The 17416-nt window shown below is 44.8% G+C and overlaps 1 protein-coding gene and 1 long non-coding RNA gene across 3 annotated transcripts; both read right to left on the bottom strand.

Annotated features, from left to right (window-relative positions):
• Positions 1 to 454: 454 nt before the first annotated feature.
• On the bottom strand, positions 455 to 2542 carry LOC140000712 (uncharacterized). Its single transcript, XR_011805873.1, has 3 exons — positions 1600 to 2542; positions 1410 to 1506; positions 455 to 1036 (listed from the first exon to the last, which is right to left on the bottom strand). It is a non-coding gene; the product is annotated as an uncharacterized lncRNA (long non-coding RNA).
• A 306-nt stretch (positions 2543 to 2848) lies between these two features.
• On the bottom strand, positions 2849 to 15831 carry ISL1 (ISL LIM homeobox 1). 2 transcript variants are annotated; one of them, XM_038171258.2, is made up of 7 exons: positions 15633 to 15831; positions 15402 to 15510; positions 14397 to 14586; positions 11136 to 11395; positions 9159 to 9445; positions 7636 to 7803; positions 2849 to 5452 (listed from the first exon to the last, which is right to left on the bottom strand). In XM_038171258.2, exons 2-7 carry the CDS (start codon positions 15427 to 15429, stop codon positions 5336 to 5338), a joined length of 1050 nt encoding a protein of 349 aa, XP_038027186.1. In that variant the 5' UTR covers positions 15430 to 15510; positions 15633 to 15831; the 3' UTR covers positions 2849 to 5335. The 2 variants fall into 2 exon arrangements, with proteins under 2 accessions (XP_038027186.1, XP_038027187.1); XM_038171259.2 differs by lacking the exon at positions 15633 to 15831 and having other exon boundaries at positions 9159 to 9442; positions 15402 to 15623.
• Between the last annotated feature and the right edge of the window lie 1585 nt (positions 15832 to 17416).

Genomic DNA, 17416 nt, shown 5'->3' with positions numbered 1-17416 from the left:
GGACCTCACAAGTCAAACGGGTTGTTTGGATTAGCCTTGGAGATCTACCGACCTGAACAGCCCTCCCAAAGAAAAGCCACAGTAACACCCTATTTTCCTCTTCCCGCTGCCGCCTCAAGATAGGAGCCAAGCTCTGCTTTGCTCTGTGTCACTTATTTCTGGAAAACTTGCCCGCCCTCTCCCACCAAACACACCTTGCTCTGTTTTGTCTGCCCGGAGAAAATAAAAATAAAAAAATAAAAATAAAAATAAAAATATAAAAATAAAAATAAAAATAAAAATAAAAATAAAAATAAAAATAAAAATAAAAATAAAAATAAAAATAAAAATAAAAATAAAAATAAAAATAAAAATAAAAATAAAAATAAAGGAGGGGGGGGAGCGGCAAAAAATATACTCCAGGAAGAAAAAAAAAAGTCTTGTTTTACAATCTTTCTCCTTCTCCCCACAACTCCCTCCTCGCCGCCCCTAGAGAAAGCCGAAGCTACAGGTAGTCAGTGCAGCCCCAAAAGCAGTGGGGAGGCCTCCCCGGTGCTGCCGCTCTCGGGTCCCGGGCGATGCGGCCGCGGACAGATGCTGCGCGGCTCCCCCGCCTCCGCCGCTCTCCCTCCTCGGCACCGGCCAAGCCCCGAGCACTTGTGCAGTGCGGCTCGGCCGCACCAAGGAAATTCGGTAAAATGAAACAGCCGCCTTTTGTAAATGCCGCATCCTCCGGCTAGGATGCTGTGAAGAGAGACGCACTGGACCCTGCCCCGACCTCCGTCACGGGCAGAAGCCTTGGGGAAACGCACCGATTAATTTAGCACCCCTTTCTCTGACTAAGGACAGCAGATACGGAAAGCTCGGTCACAGAGCAAGCCTTCCCCGCCCCCCCCGGAGCCTGTCTCCCCGCCGCCTCCTTGGGAGCTGCCTTCTCCGCCTGCACTTCACAAGTCCCGGGAGGTGAGGAGTGATCCTCCAGCAGGGCCGGCACACTGGGAGCTGTTAAGTTTATGTTTGTGGCGCCTGAGCTCAAACAGTCATTCAGTGGCTTGCTCTGTTATCAAGAAAACAACAATCAGGAACAATCAGTAAACAGGATCTCTTCCCAGCCCCTTTATTAACTACTTACAGCTCAGCTGAAGAGCCCAAAGCGCCCAGCAGCGGCACCTCGCACCGTAAAACGCTGCCGGCACTTCGGGCGTGCAGACGGGTGAGCACGGGCCGTGCCGTGAAACCCGCCTGGCACCGGCGACCCAGACCAGTACGGGGCTCCGTCCCGGTGGTGCGCTCAGGCTACGGCGGGCAACAGCGGTGGCAAGTGAGTCCTCCCCAAGCCAGCCGTTCCCTCCTCACTGCCGCTTTTGGGTGATCCAGAGTGGATTTATCAATATCTATTTAGGCATACGTGTATAAAAGCAAGCACTCACCGTGGAGACGTTCGACTGATCTCTGCGCTGGAATTCACACCCCCGGTTTCAGCGTTCTTACTCCTGCGTTCGCTGGAGATGCTGAGAGCTAATTAACCTGGCACAAATATTGAAATTAGAAGAGTTTGAATATTGGCTTCTGTGTGTGCTAACAAAATTCGCATAGAAATGGTAGCAGGCTTTAACAGACCTTATTTGCCATCACTAAGATGGGCTGCAGCACGAAGAAAACAGCGGAGCTGGGAATGTTAATTGCCGCCCTCCGCGTGTGGGAAAAAACGATGACCGGCGCAGGGACCTGCACAGAGCACCATAAGTACACGTATTTCATACAGAGGATGTTTTCTCTCTCTTGCACAAATACTGCTGCTCGAGCTCAGGAAGGGTGTTCTCCTGAAGGCACTAGGAGGGACGGCTCGAAAGTGTGTCTCTATTTGTACCAGAGAGGAAAAAAATCAAAGTTTTGGGGGAGGGAAGAAATATTCCACAAATATATGAAAATGAAAGGAGAACGGAAGGCAATCAAGGAATACACACGCGAGCAAACTAAATAACTGTAAAATAAGACGAGGTGTGCTTCACTGAAGTTTCTGGGGGAGGCTCTGGCGTGACCCTGGGGCCCCAGGGCCGCGCAGCAGGGCACCCGGAGCAGGGGGGACGCGCACATCGACGTCGAACCCGAGACCCTAGGGCGGCCATGTCAAGAGCAACCGCAGGCCCCTCACAAGCCTCGAGGGGATGTGTGGGCTTGTGAGGGCAGAAGGTTTTCCGTGGGGCGTAGACAGGAGCCCCGCGGTGGGCGCGGATGCAGACACATCTCGAGCGGGGGGACCCCCAACAGCTGCAAGACCGGAGCCAGAGCTCGGCTGCAGCTCCCCGAGTCCGGGATACCGTGTGCGCTTCGAGGAACAGGTCGCTCCCTTGCCAGTCCAAATGCAAAGCCCTTTGCCCCCCTGTGAGCCGCTTATCTTGGCGGCGGCCCCGGGCCTCCAGCAGGGCGCGGCGGACCCGCGGGGCTCCGCGCAGCGCAAGGATGAGCTCCGTCCCCCGCGCAAGCAGAGACCAGAGACGGGAGCGGAAGCCGAAATGCGGCCTTCGGGGATAGCAGGTCTTCACCGGCCCCAAGGTCCTGCCAGGAGGCCTCAGCTATGCCCTCTCGCAAGTTGGGCGCCCACGCATAACTCTCGAGGAGTGGCCGCGCTTCCCACCTACGCGCCAGCTGGTAGGCGAATGCACAGGCCGCGGTTTTGCCCTGACTTTGCGCCAATTGAAGACCCCCGCCCCGAGTCGGAGACCCCATCTCCTCCCCAACACCCTCACCAGTAAGAGCGACTCAGACAACTTACACGTCGGACCACCGTGTAGAAATGACACCCTTTCTCCCTCCCACCCCCCGAAGCTTCGTACCAATCCTCTGATCCTGCATGAAAACACAAGTGTTACTGGTCACACAGTTTAAGGTAGATTTCATATTTATTTAAATATTTATCAAGTACTCAAAAATGTATTACACTTGAGCATACAAAATGAATCCAGTTTCTAATCAGGATGATTGAAATCCTTGTATGAGGCTTTTAAACTTTATTATTATTATTATTATTTTATTTTATTTTCTACTGACGAAATGGTTTATCTCTATAGCTGAGCTTGCTCAGAGTGGACTGAGATAGGGAGGAGGGAGGAAAAAGAAGGTTATGTTAAGAAAACATTAGGCTTTGGAGTAACTATCATGCAAACCAACTTGTCCTTGTCACACTAAAAATCTCTGTATATTCCAGTCTTTAAGGATTTTTTAAAGTGAGCGTTTGTCTTGTGCTGGCCAGGAGCACTAGGGAACACTTGAATTGGAGCAAAAACAACCCTTTCCAATACTTTTTTCTTCTTTCTACTTTTCCCCAAGAACTCGCCCACGTTTCTAGCTTTCACCACCCTCTCCCCCGCAAATTAAAAAAGGAAGAAAAGAGGGAGTGAAGAGAGGGAAGTCGACAGAAAATAAGGAATACCGATCGTGCAATTTCACAGCAATATCCCTCATTCTACTCCTTCTGCAGCATTTTTTTCAATCGTTTTGACAGCAGACACTGATAAATAATGGTCATACTTGACTTGTTAAGCAAAAAGCGTCCCTTTTATCAGGAGCTTATACTTAAAGTACAGGTCACTTTAACAATCTCAACAACGAGGCTTTGGTATACAGCACTTTCTTTTTATTATTTTTAAAAAATAATAGAACTCAGAAAAAAGCCTGAGCTCCCGGTTCTTTAGACGTCTTAACATTATGTCAGATCATGCCTAGAGTAATATCACTTTTAAAGGTAAAGGATAGGGGGAGGGGGAGAACAAGAGAGTTTCTAATGTTATCGATTGAAAGCTAAGGCATCCAACTAGCCCTGATATAGTTGTTGAAACGGAAATTTACAAGCCGGTCATTAATACTTGTAATAAAATATCACACTCCTTGTATTCACTAATGACAGGCTTTGCATGCAATATTTTATTTCAGGTATTTTAGCTGCTAACTTGCAAATATTTAAGAGGGAACTTTGTTCATTATTTAATATTAATATTATTATTTTCTCTATTCCAAACGCTTATTTAGTGAAATAGTCCTGAAGATATAATAATTCTACATATGGCGCTTTTATTTCACATAATATTTAAGGAAAAAAAAAAAAAAAGACAAAACCACATAGAATTAGACATATAATTCAAAGACCACGGTACAACCTTTTCTTTTTTTTTCTTTTTTTTTCTTTTACTTCAGCAAACAAAAAAAATAGAATCAAATGACATGAAAAGTGGCAAGTCTTCCGATAATAAATAATAAATTACTTTATAATTTTGCAATGCAAGAGCAAACAAAAAAGGTTGGTGTTTTTTTCCTTTTCCTTTTCTTTTACTTTTTTTTTGCTTTTTTTCTGTTTATTTATTTACTTAGAGAGAGGGAAAGAGAGGGAAAGAGAGGGAAAGAGAGGGAAAGAGAGGGAAAGAGAGGGAAAGAGGGAAAACAGTCGTTTTAACCAATAACTATACACATCTTTGGGGGAGGGGAAGGTTCTTGGACGGACACATGTCAAACACAATCCCGAGACGCTTTGTGGCAAAATAGAGGTATACCTTGTTGCAATGCTTTTATAAATTGGTTTTTAAAGAATAATTCAAAAACCTATTTTTAATCGCTTCAGACTTGATAGAGGATGGATCTCAACCAAACAAAAACAAAACTCCGCTACAGTACATGCTATAAGAGACCCAGGAAACAACCCCTTGTTAAGAGTCAACTAAAAACAACATTGCAAACCAATGCAGCTCCACCTTCCTGCAATTAATCTTTCAACAATGCAGGGCTAAATCGTCTCTTTCCTGATGATGGAAAACCTACTGGAGCTCCTTTTGGCAAGGCAATGACCAATATAGAAACAGCACCATTCGGATTAGGAAGGACTCGATAGAAAGTCCCTCTACCTTGGTTTCTCTCTAAGATGTGCAGTCAAAGGAAAAGATAATTTTTTTTCACGTATTTTTTTTTTCTCTGAGATCCATGAGTACAAATCCTCTACGTTTTGAAAATGTCTTTTTTTTTTTATCCCCTTAAGAACACTGAATAGTGTTTTTTTTTGTTTTTGTTTTCTTTTTTTTTGTTTTGTTTTGCTTTTGTTGTTGTTGTTTGTTGTTGTTTGTTGTTGTTGTTGTTTTAATATTTATTCTAGTAAGATCCCATGATTGTCTTCACAGTGTTGCTACCATATTACCTTGTCTTTTCAAACATGATTCCATTCATTTCATGGAGTGGTTCCTTTACAGGGATGTTAAATACTTTTCCCCACTAAATTTCAGAGTCCCAATGCGATCATTTTCCCACTCTCTCCAACAGAGGTGAGGGCAAGGGCAGAAACAACAACAACAGAAATCTGAGTGAACGTTCTTCATGCCTCAATAGGGCTGGCTACCATGCTGTTGGGTGTATCTGGGAGCTGAGAGGACATAGATGCTACTTCACTTCCAGTAGAGTTGGAACCTGGTCCTCCCTCTGAGAAATTAACCTGGAAAAAAATAAAATAATTATTACATTTGTAACAATCAAAGAAGAGCTGCGCTCCAAGAAAAAGAAAAATGCAAAAATAAATATACAGTCATGCAGCTGAATGACCAGATACATTTCCATGGGAGTCTATGTCACTGTTGTTTTGTTTAATTACCCCACTGACTTCATAGGAATCTTCTTCAGGACTTAGGCAAATCATGAAGGAAAAAAAAATAGATTGAGGGGGGGGAGCAAACAACCTTATTAGTGCGGCTTTCTTCTGTGTCTTGCAAGAGTGATGATCCCAACAGGATGTTCTTGTCAATTATTTAAGAATGCATGTGTTTTTTGACACAAAACTTCAATGTTACATTTTTCGCCCTTTGTGCACTTATTAAAATAAACCTGTGAGAAGCATCCAGGAGAAGAAAGCTTTTGAAACAAGCCATCCTATTTCACTTGCGATTTGAAGCATTTGGTATCTCTTCTAACAAGAGACAGTTTGATAAAGAAGGTTACACTTCTCCATCCTAATGTGGTCCACAGCTCCTTTTAGTTTAGAAGAAGTGCTGGGAAAAGGCCTAATGTGAAGGATGGAACTTTGTTAATCCAAATGCATTTCTTTGGCACCTACCACAGGGCGATCCTGTGATTAAGGCCTTTTCCAGAATAGAGAAGTGCCCTGGATGGTCGATTAACTGTCTGTTCCATCCACAATCTTTTATTTTATCTCTTTTCAGTATCAGACATTATGCACAATATACATCAATATTTATCTATCTAATGAATTATCCATCTCTATATGTGAATATATTTGACCCACCCTTATTTGGCCTCTCCATATTCCACCATGACTTTTCTTTAGACCGATCCCTTAAATATATATATATATATTTCAAAGGTTTTAAAAGTATCCTATTCTGTTAAGACACAATAAACAAGGCAAATGAAGGATATCATTTTTTCTTGTGCCTGTTTGACAGCTTGATTAAAGCAGGAAAATGTTGCTTTTAGTGGTTACACAAAGTAAGATGGTGCAAACAGCTCTGTTTCTGTGCTGCAGTTTGCTGAATGAACATAGTGCACCAGGGGAGGCAAGCAGGCTGCAGCCTGCAACTTAGCAGGAAACAATGAAATAAATAAGTAAATAAATAAATAAATATTAATAATATTAATAATAATAATAATAAGGGAACCCTGCAAAGGATTATGATACTAAACTGTAAAAAGACTGAATATGTCTCCTGACATGGCTAAAAACTTTCATCTTCCATCACTTATATGGAAAAAGATTCCTGACATATCAAAGAAGGGTCTGTATATTAATGTTTCATCATTAAGTACTATTTGGAATCACTGAAAAACCATACACAACATACCTTATTATATTAAAGATCTGGTTTTAACACACTTAGGCCAGGAAATTGAGTTAAGGTTGAACTTCTGTCCTTAATTCACCTGGTTGGGCCTAAGTATTGCTGATGATATGGTCCCATATGAGCTGCCAAATGATGTAGGCATAAGGAATTGAGTTAAAAACAGAATTTATTTAAAAATATCTGTTTTCTTTTGGCTTAAGGCAGTTCATTACATTGTTTGAATTTTGCATGTGAATACGTACTAACAATTCTATTTCCAAAGCACAACAATGTATGCTCTAGTTATATATTTGTGTGTATATATATAAATAGAGAAGTATAAAATGATATCGAGATTTATATACGTAAAACAAGGAATTCGACATTTTAGTTAAACTGTTCATGTTTGTGGGACAAAAGAAGGATTCAGGCTGATGTTGCAACCATAGTTTTTAAGTCTATTGTATATTATACGGTGAAAAATGGCCAGAAGTGGGAGTGGGGAACAAATTTTTGAAACTCCTTTCAGAAACGTGCATACAACTAAATGACACTGAAGAATAGTTTAGTATTTCAAATGGAGGAGCTTTCGGTTTTCCGGGGCGTGCGAGCTGAATTGGACGCAGACCTGGGTCGGGCCTTACCCAGCTTGCACTCACCTCGACAATATCTGCGGTCCGTTTTGTACCAAGCCCTGCGAAATCAGTTTAATTCACCTCATTTACAGAGTGTCAAAATGCCCACCTCGTAATTTCAGGAAAACCCGGCTAGCCTGGACTGCTCATCTCCAGGGGCTGTGGGGCAGCGAACTCTCCCAGTGCTCTGGCTGGGAACCGACACTTACTAGCTGCTGAAAAGCAGGTTGGTCTATGTCACTCTGCAACGCGAAGTCACTCAGGACTTTCCAGGGCGGCTGGTAACTCTGCACCTCCACCGGGTTCGCCTGTAAACCACCGTCATGTCTCTCTGGACTAGCAGCCACCATCGGAGTTCCTGTCATCCCTTGGATATTCTGTAAACAGCCCAGCAAAAGATGTTAATGAGCTTGGTTAACTTTATTGTATATAAGCGCTGAGTCAATAAACTGCTTTCTATCTTATCTATACAGTCGCTTATATTTGCTTTGTTAATCTGCTGTGAATGTCTTACTCTATTCTACTTTAGGTCAGTCCATTTCTGCCCCGCTGCATTTATCACACTGGAAGTTTACTTTCTTTCCCTTTAATCCTCGTATTTCTCTCAAGGCATAACCTCCCTCCCGCCCCTCCCAGCCTTCTTAAACGCGAATAGCTAGTGTCTCGGCTGCCGATGGCTCGGCACAAGAAACGGTTAATCATGCTCGCTTTCTAGTTTGCATCCCGGCTGTTTTTGTTCTGCGTGACCTTAACTGGATCGTATATCCTCTGAACGATAAACCTGGGGAGCTCCAGTACCATGCTCTTTCAAAAGCAATAACTAAATAAATAAATATTAAAAAGGGAAACACCAGCTCCCCGGTATGCCCTGTGGATCAGGCACTGTATACAAAATAACTCCAACCCTCGACGAATAGATTGTTCAGGCGAGTTAATAACATCGTGTTTTATTGCATTCCAACACGGTAAAATGAAACTCCTTAAATTCCACTTAACTAGGCAGCCTTATGAATTAATAGTCATTCTCAGGTCAGTCAGTATACAGAGAGAGAGTAACAGACTCTTCTTCAAGTAGATTAGCAACAACAGCAGGAAAAAAAAAAAAAAGTTGCCTGCAGACAAGAACTCAATATATTTCTACGCAAGAATCATATACTTATTAAGCAACCTGAAGACACGACGGCAATTCCAAAAACTTTGCACTTTTTTTTTTTTTTTCTACAGTAAATGCGCCGAGAAACACACACATTGTAGTATATAAAGTGCTAAGGAAATATACCAAATTACCCTTTCACTCATGGGTTTTACTTCTGGGTTTACTCCTGTGTAAAACCATTGAAGAGGGTGAATGCGTCATTTTCCCTCAAGGAGTCCTTTGCATTTGCAATATAAATATTACACAAGGCTGGGCTTTTTACATCCCATAAGCTCTGCAGGTCGCAATTCATGCTGCATAGAAGTTAGACTAATCCACTGCGAATCCTCAGCCCCACAAAAATACATGTGTTCGCTTGAGCAGCCTATATCTGCTTCTCTCTGTGGTCTGTTTTAATTGCACTGAGAGCAGAACAAGCAGATAATATTTAAATGGTACTATTTTGTTTGTTTTAAGGGAGCTCCCATAAAATCAAATGCGCCCAATCGGCCCCAGAAGCTGGACAGGCTGGCCTTAGCCTATGGGTTTCTCTTTAGGAAGGAAGGCAATGCGTGGTCAGAGACTGAAGCCACTTACAGTTTTGTCATTTGGTTGCTGTTGCTGAAGTTGCTTCATCATGATGCTTCTCTTTTTGTCCTTGCACCGCTTGTTTTGAAACCAAACCCTGATAACCCTCGGGCTGAGGCCAGTCATTTCCACCAGTTGCTCCTTCATGAGGGCGTCAGGTCTGGGGTTGGCAGCATAGCAGGTCCTCAAGGTGTGAAGCTGTTTTTCGTTGAGGACAGTCCGGACTCGGGTAGTCTTCTCGGGCTGCTTGTGGACGTGGGGTCGCAGAGCTGGCTGTCTGGCAGAGATAGGTTCTGCTGTAAGGGAAGGGGAAGGGAGGAATAGGATCCCCATGAGTAGGAAACAGGGAGTCTGCAGAGGCTCTGAATCTAAGCCAGTGGGACAGGGGGAGGCGAGAGTGGTGGGAGTGGCGGGGGGGGGTGAATCCCTTTCAAAGGCCATTCAGGCAGTAACCTCTACCCGAGCTCTTGCTGCCGCCTCTGCTTTATGCGCTGGTAGAGTGACAGGACTGACATTTCTGACTCCACAGATAATTAATTTGCAAAAACAATCCACCCCTCCTAAAACCCTTAATGACAGAAGCTTGAACCTGTATGAGCCTAGGCAGGGGAGGGCGAGTTAACAAAGGTGTGTGTGCATTAGGAAAGGAGGGGGAGGGTTTTATGTACTTATGTTCTGACAAATCACCAAAACAGTTTTTTGGCCCGAAAAATAATAAAAGAATACTTTTTAAAATTAATCATGATTCGGGTCTGCTTCTTGTATACTGAATCTATCTCAGTTTAGCCAGAGGCCACGATAACGTGTAACAGCTCCCGGCTGTTTGGTGCTTCCAAATTAAAGCATAACAATCCAAATCCACTGCACCGTGACGACGGAGAGAAGTCCTGTGAGAGCTCCGTATCCCAGAGCTCAGGAGACAAGCGTCTATCTTAGAAAGTTGAGGTGTTAGGTGAATTTATGTCAACTTTTGTTGAATACTTAAAAAAAATGACAGGAAAGAAAAAAAAAAAAAAAAAAAAAAAAAGAAAAAAAAAGATTAATTCTTCCCCAATTTTAAAGTGGAGAAAAGTACGCCGGGCTTCTGACTTATCTGCTTATAACAGTGTCAGCAATGATTCGATGAAGATAATATGGAGGGTTCAAATATTAGCAGTATTTTACCTGCAGACACAATATGCTTTTCAAAGACATGCACAAATACACCCTACAGAGCACGTACAACCTTTCTAAAATTCTGAAATTATCTATTACGTAATGTTTTTTTCCCCTCATATAGATATGTCTATAGATATGAAAAAAAAAATGCTCAGAAGCAGGAAAGTAGCCCGTTTAAACAAAGCAGTGTTTGTAAATAACCTTTCATGTTATAGTTACTTGCCCAGCAACACTGCCGGCAAACATTATTTTATCGAGCTTTGTTTGTCTCTAAGAAACGTTCCTCTTCTGCTAAGCGTCCCTGACTATCTGATGCACATGACGAGAACTAAAAGTGTGAGTAAAGTTGCAAGGTGGTTCGACTGCGAAGTGACAATGCTGAGTTTTAAGATGAAATTCTCATCAAAACACGTAAAACGTTTCAAGACGGCAGAGTCACTTTAAAAGGCAATTACTGAAGATTAGTTTTTTGACAGTTTTAAATTACAGCCTAAGTGCTCGCCTGTAGTTATGAAGTCTATCTCTGTTCGGCCCCTGCTTCCACCAGTGCTTCAAGCAGCTTTTCCCCGTGCTCCGCAGGACCGGCCGCGGAGGGGTCCGCGCCGCAGACCTCCTCCCGGCCGTCGGGGGCTCGGGGAAGGGGAGCTCTCCCGCAGCCGCTGCCCGGCCGTCGGAGGATGCAGGCGGGCGAATGGGGGATGCTGCGCGGCGCGACCCCGCGCAGGTGTCGGCAGCCGGACCCGTGGCGCTCCGCGGCCGCGCAGGCTGGGAGGAGCGCAGCCCCCCAAACCCCGTGGGCTCCCTCCGGGCGCCTTGTGCGGGCGGTACCTGCCATCTGCAGCGGCCGGGAGGGGTGCAGGGGGCTGAGGGGGTCCCCGGCGCCCAGGCTGGCCCGCTCCACCACGTCGTGGTCCGCCCTGCAGAAGAGGCCGTCCTCCCGCAGAGCGAATTCATCACCGGGGATGAGCTGGCGGCTGCAGGCCACGCAGCGGAAACACTCGATGTGGTACACCTTGGCGCGGGCGCGCATCACGAAGTCATTCTTGCTGAAGCCGATGCTGCACTTGGCACACTTGATGCCGTATAACCTGAGCAGGGCCCAGCCCAGAGAGAAGGAGACAGGAGGGAAAGAGGGAGAACACGGGGTGGGGGAAAGGGGAGGGCGAGGAATAGGGAGGGAGGGAGCGGGGAAGGAAGGGGAAAAAGAAAGAGAGAGGTTTTCAGTTGCGCTCGTGGGCAGCCCGTGGCTCCGCGTAGCCGCGCCAGACGCAGCACACAAGATAAATAAGGCTTGAAAATACGGGAGCCAGAAGGGCAAAGGAATAAAACGGATTCTGCTGCTGGCGGTGCGCTGACTACCTCCTTCCCCTCACCCCCCGCAATAAAATGTGGCGGAGAGTCAGATACGGCGGTGGGCAAGGAGAAGGGACGGAAGGATTGGAAGAAAAAAATTTAAAAATACCCCTCTCCGCCGGGAGACGCCGACCTCCCGCCCCAGAGCCCGTGCTGCTCGGGGCCAGGGTGCGTCTGTGCCCTCACGCCGGCCGTCGCGGTGGGGGAACCTGACCTGGACGGGCCCGCAGCTGAACCGTCCCGCACGGGTACACTGGGGACAGGCGAAGCTGGCGAGGCTGACACCCACTCCACACGCCCAAACAGGCCTGCCTCACCAAGTGTTTTTTTTTTTGTTTGTTTGTTTTTTTTTTTTTTTGAGAAACCTACTCAGGACTTCTGTCGTTTAACGCGTGGCCGGGCTCCCGTCGGCATAGCCTTCGGGACGCGGCTCTGCCGGCGCTCTTCCCCTTTCCCTCTCTCGCTAGGTTCATTTTATTTAACAGCTAGAGGCACACACACCCCCTTATATCCTTATGTACATGCACACTCACTAGCAGTGCAACTCCCCTCCTCCGCCCCCTGCTAAAAGGCATTCTCGATGCTCTGGCTCTGCAAGCCAGCCTCACAGCTCCTTCTCCCCTCCTACTTTCTCCCACCTTGAACCGGGGCCGAAGCCCTACAGCACGAGTGAAAGGGCAACCTCTCGCCGACAGCCCCCCACAGCAACTACTGCGTCTCTGGGAGGGGGTGGGGGGTTCCTCGTCTTCCGTGGAGGAGGGGGGACAGCTCACCCGTTGGTAGATGAGCAGGAGAAAATGTTCCAACTCCGGTGTCTATAACTGCTGTCTCTCGGCTGCCACCCAGTACTCATTGCTAGTACTCTTTGGTATTAAGTAAAATTAATAATCTTTCCGCAAATCGCACAGACGCACACACACAAACGTGGATGCAATTCACAGAACTGTAAAAGCTGCTCTTAAAACTGAGCTAGTATTCATTCACACCCGTTTCCTCACCAGTACACTTCATTAGCGATACAGCCTGTGATGTATACTTGTGTGTACGTGTTTATTTACACACTTATTTAGCTTCTATGCCTATAGACTTGTACTCGCCTTACATTCATATAATTTGCAAATTATAATGTTTTGAGAAACAACAACAGCAAACTGTAAAACTGGTAAACTACAAAACAGCAGAGTGTATGCATTAATAGGTACAAAAGTTGGAGGGTGTTGCCTACATGCCTGACAATTATAGATTAGGCTCATGGTCTAATTCAAAGCCGACTTGCACATAATGGACAACTTACTTTTAAAACTGTAGCAAATGAAGTGTACTGCGCAAAAACTTATAAGAGTTACATTTTTGTTGTTGTTGTTTTTTAAATTTCTCCCACTGAGTTCCTGCAGGAGGTAAGTGAGTACACCTCAGTCTAAAACGTTTTCCCTTCATGTGAAACTTGTGAAAGGATGACGCTAGTAGCGCATCTCCAAAGTGCGATTGAAAGAAGATAATAATAATAATAATAATAATAATAATAATAATAATAATAATAATAATAGGGCTCTTTTTCGCCACAGTAAAACTTTGAGAATAACCTCACGGCATGGCTTGTACAAATGATCTGGTTATGAATTGTGTACTGGAGAAGAAAAGACTCAACCGTTTTATTTCAATTCAGAATTACAAAGAAACTAGAGAAGGCATTTTAGGAGGGTAGGTAGGTGCTTGTTCCCAAAACTTTCCGAAAAAAAATAAAATAAAAATAAAAACACTGTCCCTACCTCAGTGTCAAAGTTCTGTTTTTTCAAGCCCAGTAGAAGACACCGAAATGGATCAGCATGACCCAGGAGAATAAATAATAAGCACTCTCGAAATTCCCGCTTTGGTTTCTCTATAGTGTCAGGATTGGCAACTCTCACATTTTATCAGTTACCAGATTTTAATGTGAGGAAGGAAGCGGTTCCATTATCTAAATATACCCAATTGTTCGCCAACAGTTGATGGGCAATTTGATCTGCTCTGTCTAATTCATCAGTACAGATAAGATAAGAAAGAAAAGACAGTCAGATATCACCAAAGGGGTTAATATTTAAAAAGATTATGTCAGTTATACTAACGAAGGAACGTTTCAATCTAGGTTTTAACCTTCCCATAAAAGCTTTCTTCATTCTGAAAGAAGCTTCAACGTGTTTTCTGTTCTTTTACCTATTTGTTTTTTAATAGGCCTAGTTTATTTTTATTTTTCCCCACGTATTTATTTTTACGGCATAAATGCTTGAAGTGGTTTTCTTTTGAGTGCCATTATGGTTTTGCAAAAAAAACAAACATACATTTCTTAGGTCATGTTAAAATTGCTCAGTTCTGCGTTGTCCATAATTCTATGCTATTGAAAACATTCTCCCTTACCTACGATTTCCCACTTTGATAGAATCACAGGATACGTTGCCAAAGTCCTCAGGAAGGTCCCACCGAGTCGCTAGCTGTTTCTGAGTGTGGTTTTGTTTATACAGAGATTTGCATTTGAATTTGTGAAATAAAAAGCTTGAAGACTAGAACTCCCCCACACACCCCTCCCACCCCCCCCCGTCTGTGTACCTTTGGAAAATCACTTAAAATACAGCAATTGTCTTTTTGCCCCTTTCTCACTATTTTTCCTCTCCCTGCTTCTGTTAGATTTATAAAATTTAATAAATAAATAAATAAATAATAAAAATCTCACCGAAGAATTAAACAATGTAAACGGCGTACCTGATATAATCTCTTTTACAGTAGGTTTTGCCATCCCTAACAAAGCACGTACAGGTCTCGTCCAAATACTGATTACACTCTGCACACTTCAAACACGCCGCATGCCATTCCAAATCCGGAGAAACCCTTAGAATATACTGATCGTGAATTTGATTGCCGCAACCAACACATAGGGAAATCAGGCGTTTTTCTGAAATGAAAATAAATACATGATTGACTAACCATTTACTCTCCTACAGAGATAAACACACTTTTAGTGTCGTTCTCTTATAGGGCTTACTCTGGGAGGGTTTCTTTTGTTTGTTTGTTTGTTTAAGGAGTACTACACTTTTGGATGGTAATTGAAGTGTGCCATCAAAACCTTGCCTCGTTTAGTAAGGAGGCGGAACATATGTTAAAATGCAGATGTGAACATTTTTCGGGGTGAAGGTCCTCATTTCAAGAGCCTCACACAGAATCAAAACTCCAAACTTCATATTTGTTTTATTTTTATTTTATTGTTTGCTCGTTCGGATTCCTTTCCTTACAGGGAGAGCACCTATACATTACATATAATTTTTTAAGAGGCTCTGATTGGAAACGTTGGATGCGTGGCTCTTGCGCTTCCCATTCAGCTCTTTGACATAGAAGAGGGGGCTCTAGGTTGTTAGCAAGAACAAGCATCATTAAGGTTGTCACTTGCTCTCTTTTGCAAGTCTAATGCTAATTCCCCTAGACGAACTAGGTGCTGGATAGTCAGACAGCCTCACCGTAGTCTATCACGAAGAGAATTTAAGTCTCCGTGTTTGGTTTGTCCATTAAAACCTTGCCTGCTCCTCAAACTTTAAAAAAGAGCAGGACCCCAGGCTATTAACATACAAGGCTACGAGGTTAAAACACAGCAAGCATGCAGGCATGGCAACAAAGGCACCTTCTCTACCATTCAAATGAAGTTCAGCTCGCCTGCCTGAGACGATTACAATAGATAGCACATTTATTCCAACAACGGTAAAAATTCCGCCTTACTTTTTGGTGGGTCTCCCATGTCTCCCATATCTGTAAGAGGGTGTAATGTCCACAGTGAAATGGTGTACGGTTTCGTTTTAAGACCCCAAAGTAGGTTTGAGAGCTGTCGCTAAAAAATAATAAAAAATAATAAAAAATAATAAAAAATCAGAAGCATAACAACAACAAAAGGAAAAAAAATAGAGACTGTAAGCTTAAAAAAAAAAAAAAAAAGCAAAACAAAAACACCACCGGCGTGGGAGATACTGTCAGGGCTGCGGAGAGAGAATGGGGCGCGCGGCGCCGGGTGCGCGGCGGGGTCCGGCCGCGCGGTGCGGTAACTGCGCTGTGCGGCGCGGCGCGGCGTGGTGCGGTGCGTTTCGGTGCGGTGCGGCGGCGCGGCGGTGCCGGACTGGGCGCTGGCGGCTCAGGCGCTCGCCTCGCCCTTATCTCTTACTCAAACTTCTCTGCTCCAACTCAGCCCGCTCGCCATTGGCCTGACGTCATGCGCGGGGACGTCACGGCTGCGCGGCGCCCATTGGCTGCGGGCGGCGCGGCGCAGCTGCCCTCATTATCATATTTCAGCGCCCGGCGGCGCGGCGGCCCCAGCGCGGGGCTCTCGCAGGCAACTTTTCCTCTCTCCTCATTTGTATTTCTCTTTATGCTTTCTGCCTGTCGCTCTCCTCCGTCCCTGCCGCTTATCTCCCGTCACACCTTTCATTTTCCTTCCCGGCCCCGCTCGGGCTCCTCCACCCCTTCCCCCTCTCGGGCTCGCCGTGCCGCATTTACCATATATATTATATATTATGTATTATATATTATGTATTATATGTTATATATTATGTATTATATATTATTATATATAATGCGTACGTACACGTATTATATTTGGGGGGAGGGTGGTGTTAATCCTGCTATTTCCTACCCGAGCGTTTATCTTTCCCAGGAGGCAGCCGCCACTGCTCTGGCTCGCCCAGGCGACGCTCCCCTGATCAGGGAGGGTAGGCTGGCTGGCTGGGCATGGCCCCAGCCGCAAAATGGGATTGTTTATGTTTTCCTCCAGCCTCCTTCTCTCTTAAAACTGTGAATAAAAGCTTCAAGTATTTCTGTTAAACACGAGATCGAAGTAGGTACAAATATTTACCTTAAATTGTCTCTAAACACTCCCTCCCTTCTATTTATGTTTTCCAGTCCCTTTTAGATCCTTTTCATTTCTTTCTCTCTCTCTCTCTCTCTTTCCCCCCTCATCTGTAAATAGAAATGCATCTTGTGTTTAGACGGTTTCTTAGCTTGGCCAAAAATGGAGGTTCGCACAGAACAGTGAAAAGCTCCTGTCTTTCCCCTTGGAGAATCCCTTAAAAAAAAAAAAAAAAAAAGGGGGGGGGGATAAGACGCGAACTCTGCCGTTTGAGTGGCGCTGGTCCCTCGAGGAGGTGTTGGATGCTCAGATCCGCGTCGAGGTACGGCACAGTGCAGTACCTGTGCCCCCGGCTGCGCACCGGCGCAGAGCACCCGGCAGCTCGCTCTGGCGTGCACTGGCCCCCGCGAAGCTGCTGGCTGCAGCAGGAGGTTATCTGAAAGCTTCCCGAACCAGGCAAAATGCTACTTTCCCGTGGGCACTGATTTCTTTTGGTGTGTTTGCAAAGGGCAGGCTCCGCTTAGGCTATCCACTGCGTCTCCTTTAGTCTATGCGCAGAGCTGCAGCGGCTCCCCAGCCTGTGCACCCCAGAACCATCAGAATCCACACACCCACACCCAACTTAAACGTCCCATTTGGAGTTTGTTTAGATCCCATTTTTGTGTTCTGTTCCATATGGGGTATTACACCGCCCTCATCAACGTGGTATATAAGTGCCCTCCAATCACTACTCATCAGGATTTTTTTTTCAGTCATCACATTTTTTTTTTTTTAAAGGCAACCGACGAGTCTAGAGTTTGGGTGAAAGAGAGGCAAAAGCCATATTCATACGGAATATCTTCCCGCAGGGAAATCTGGCTGCGATGAAACGGACGAGAAAAAGTTCTGAAACTTGCAT

Source organism: Anas platyrhynchos, chromosome Z (genome assembly GCF_047663525.1).
Source record: "Anas platyrhynchos isolate ZD024472 breed Pekin duck chromosome Z, IASCAAS_PekinDuck_T2T, whole genome shotgun sequence".
Classification (NCBI taxonomy): Eukaryota; Metazoa; Chordata; class Aves; order Anseriformes; family Anatidae; genus Anas; species Anas platyrhynchos.
This window is presented reverse-complemented; position numbering and strand designations above follow the sequence as displayed.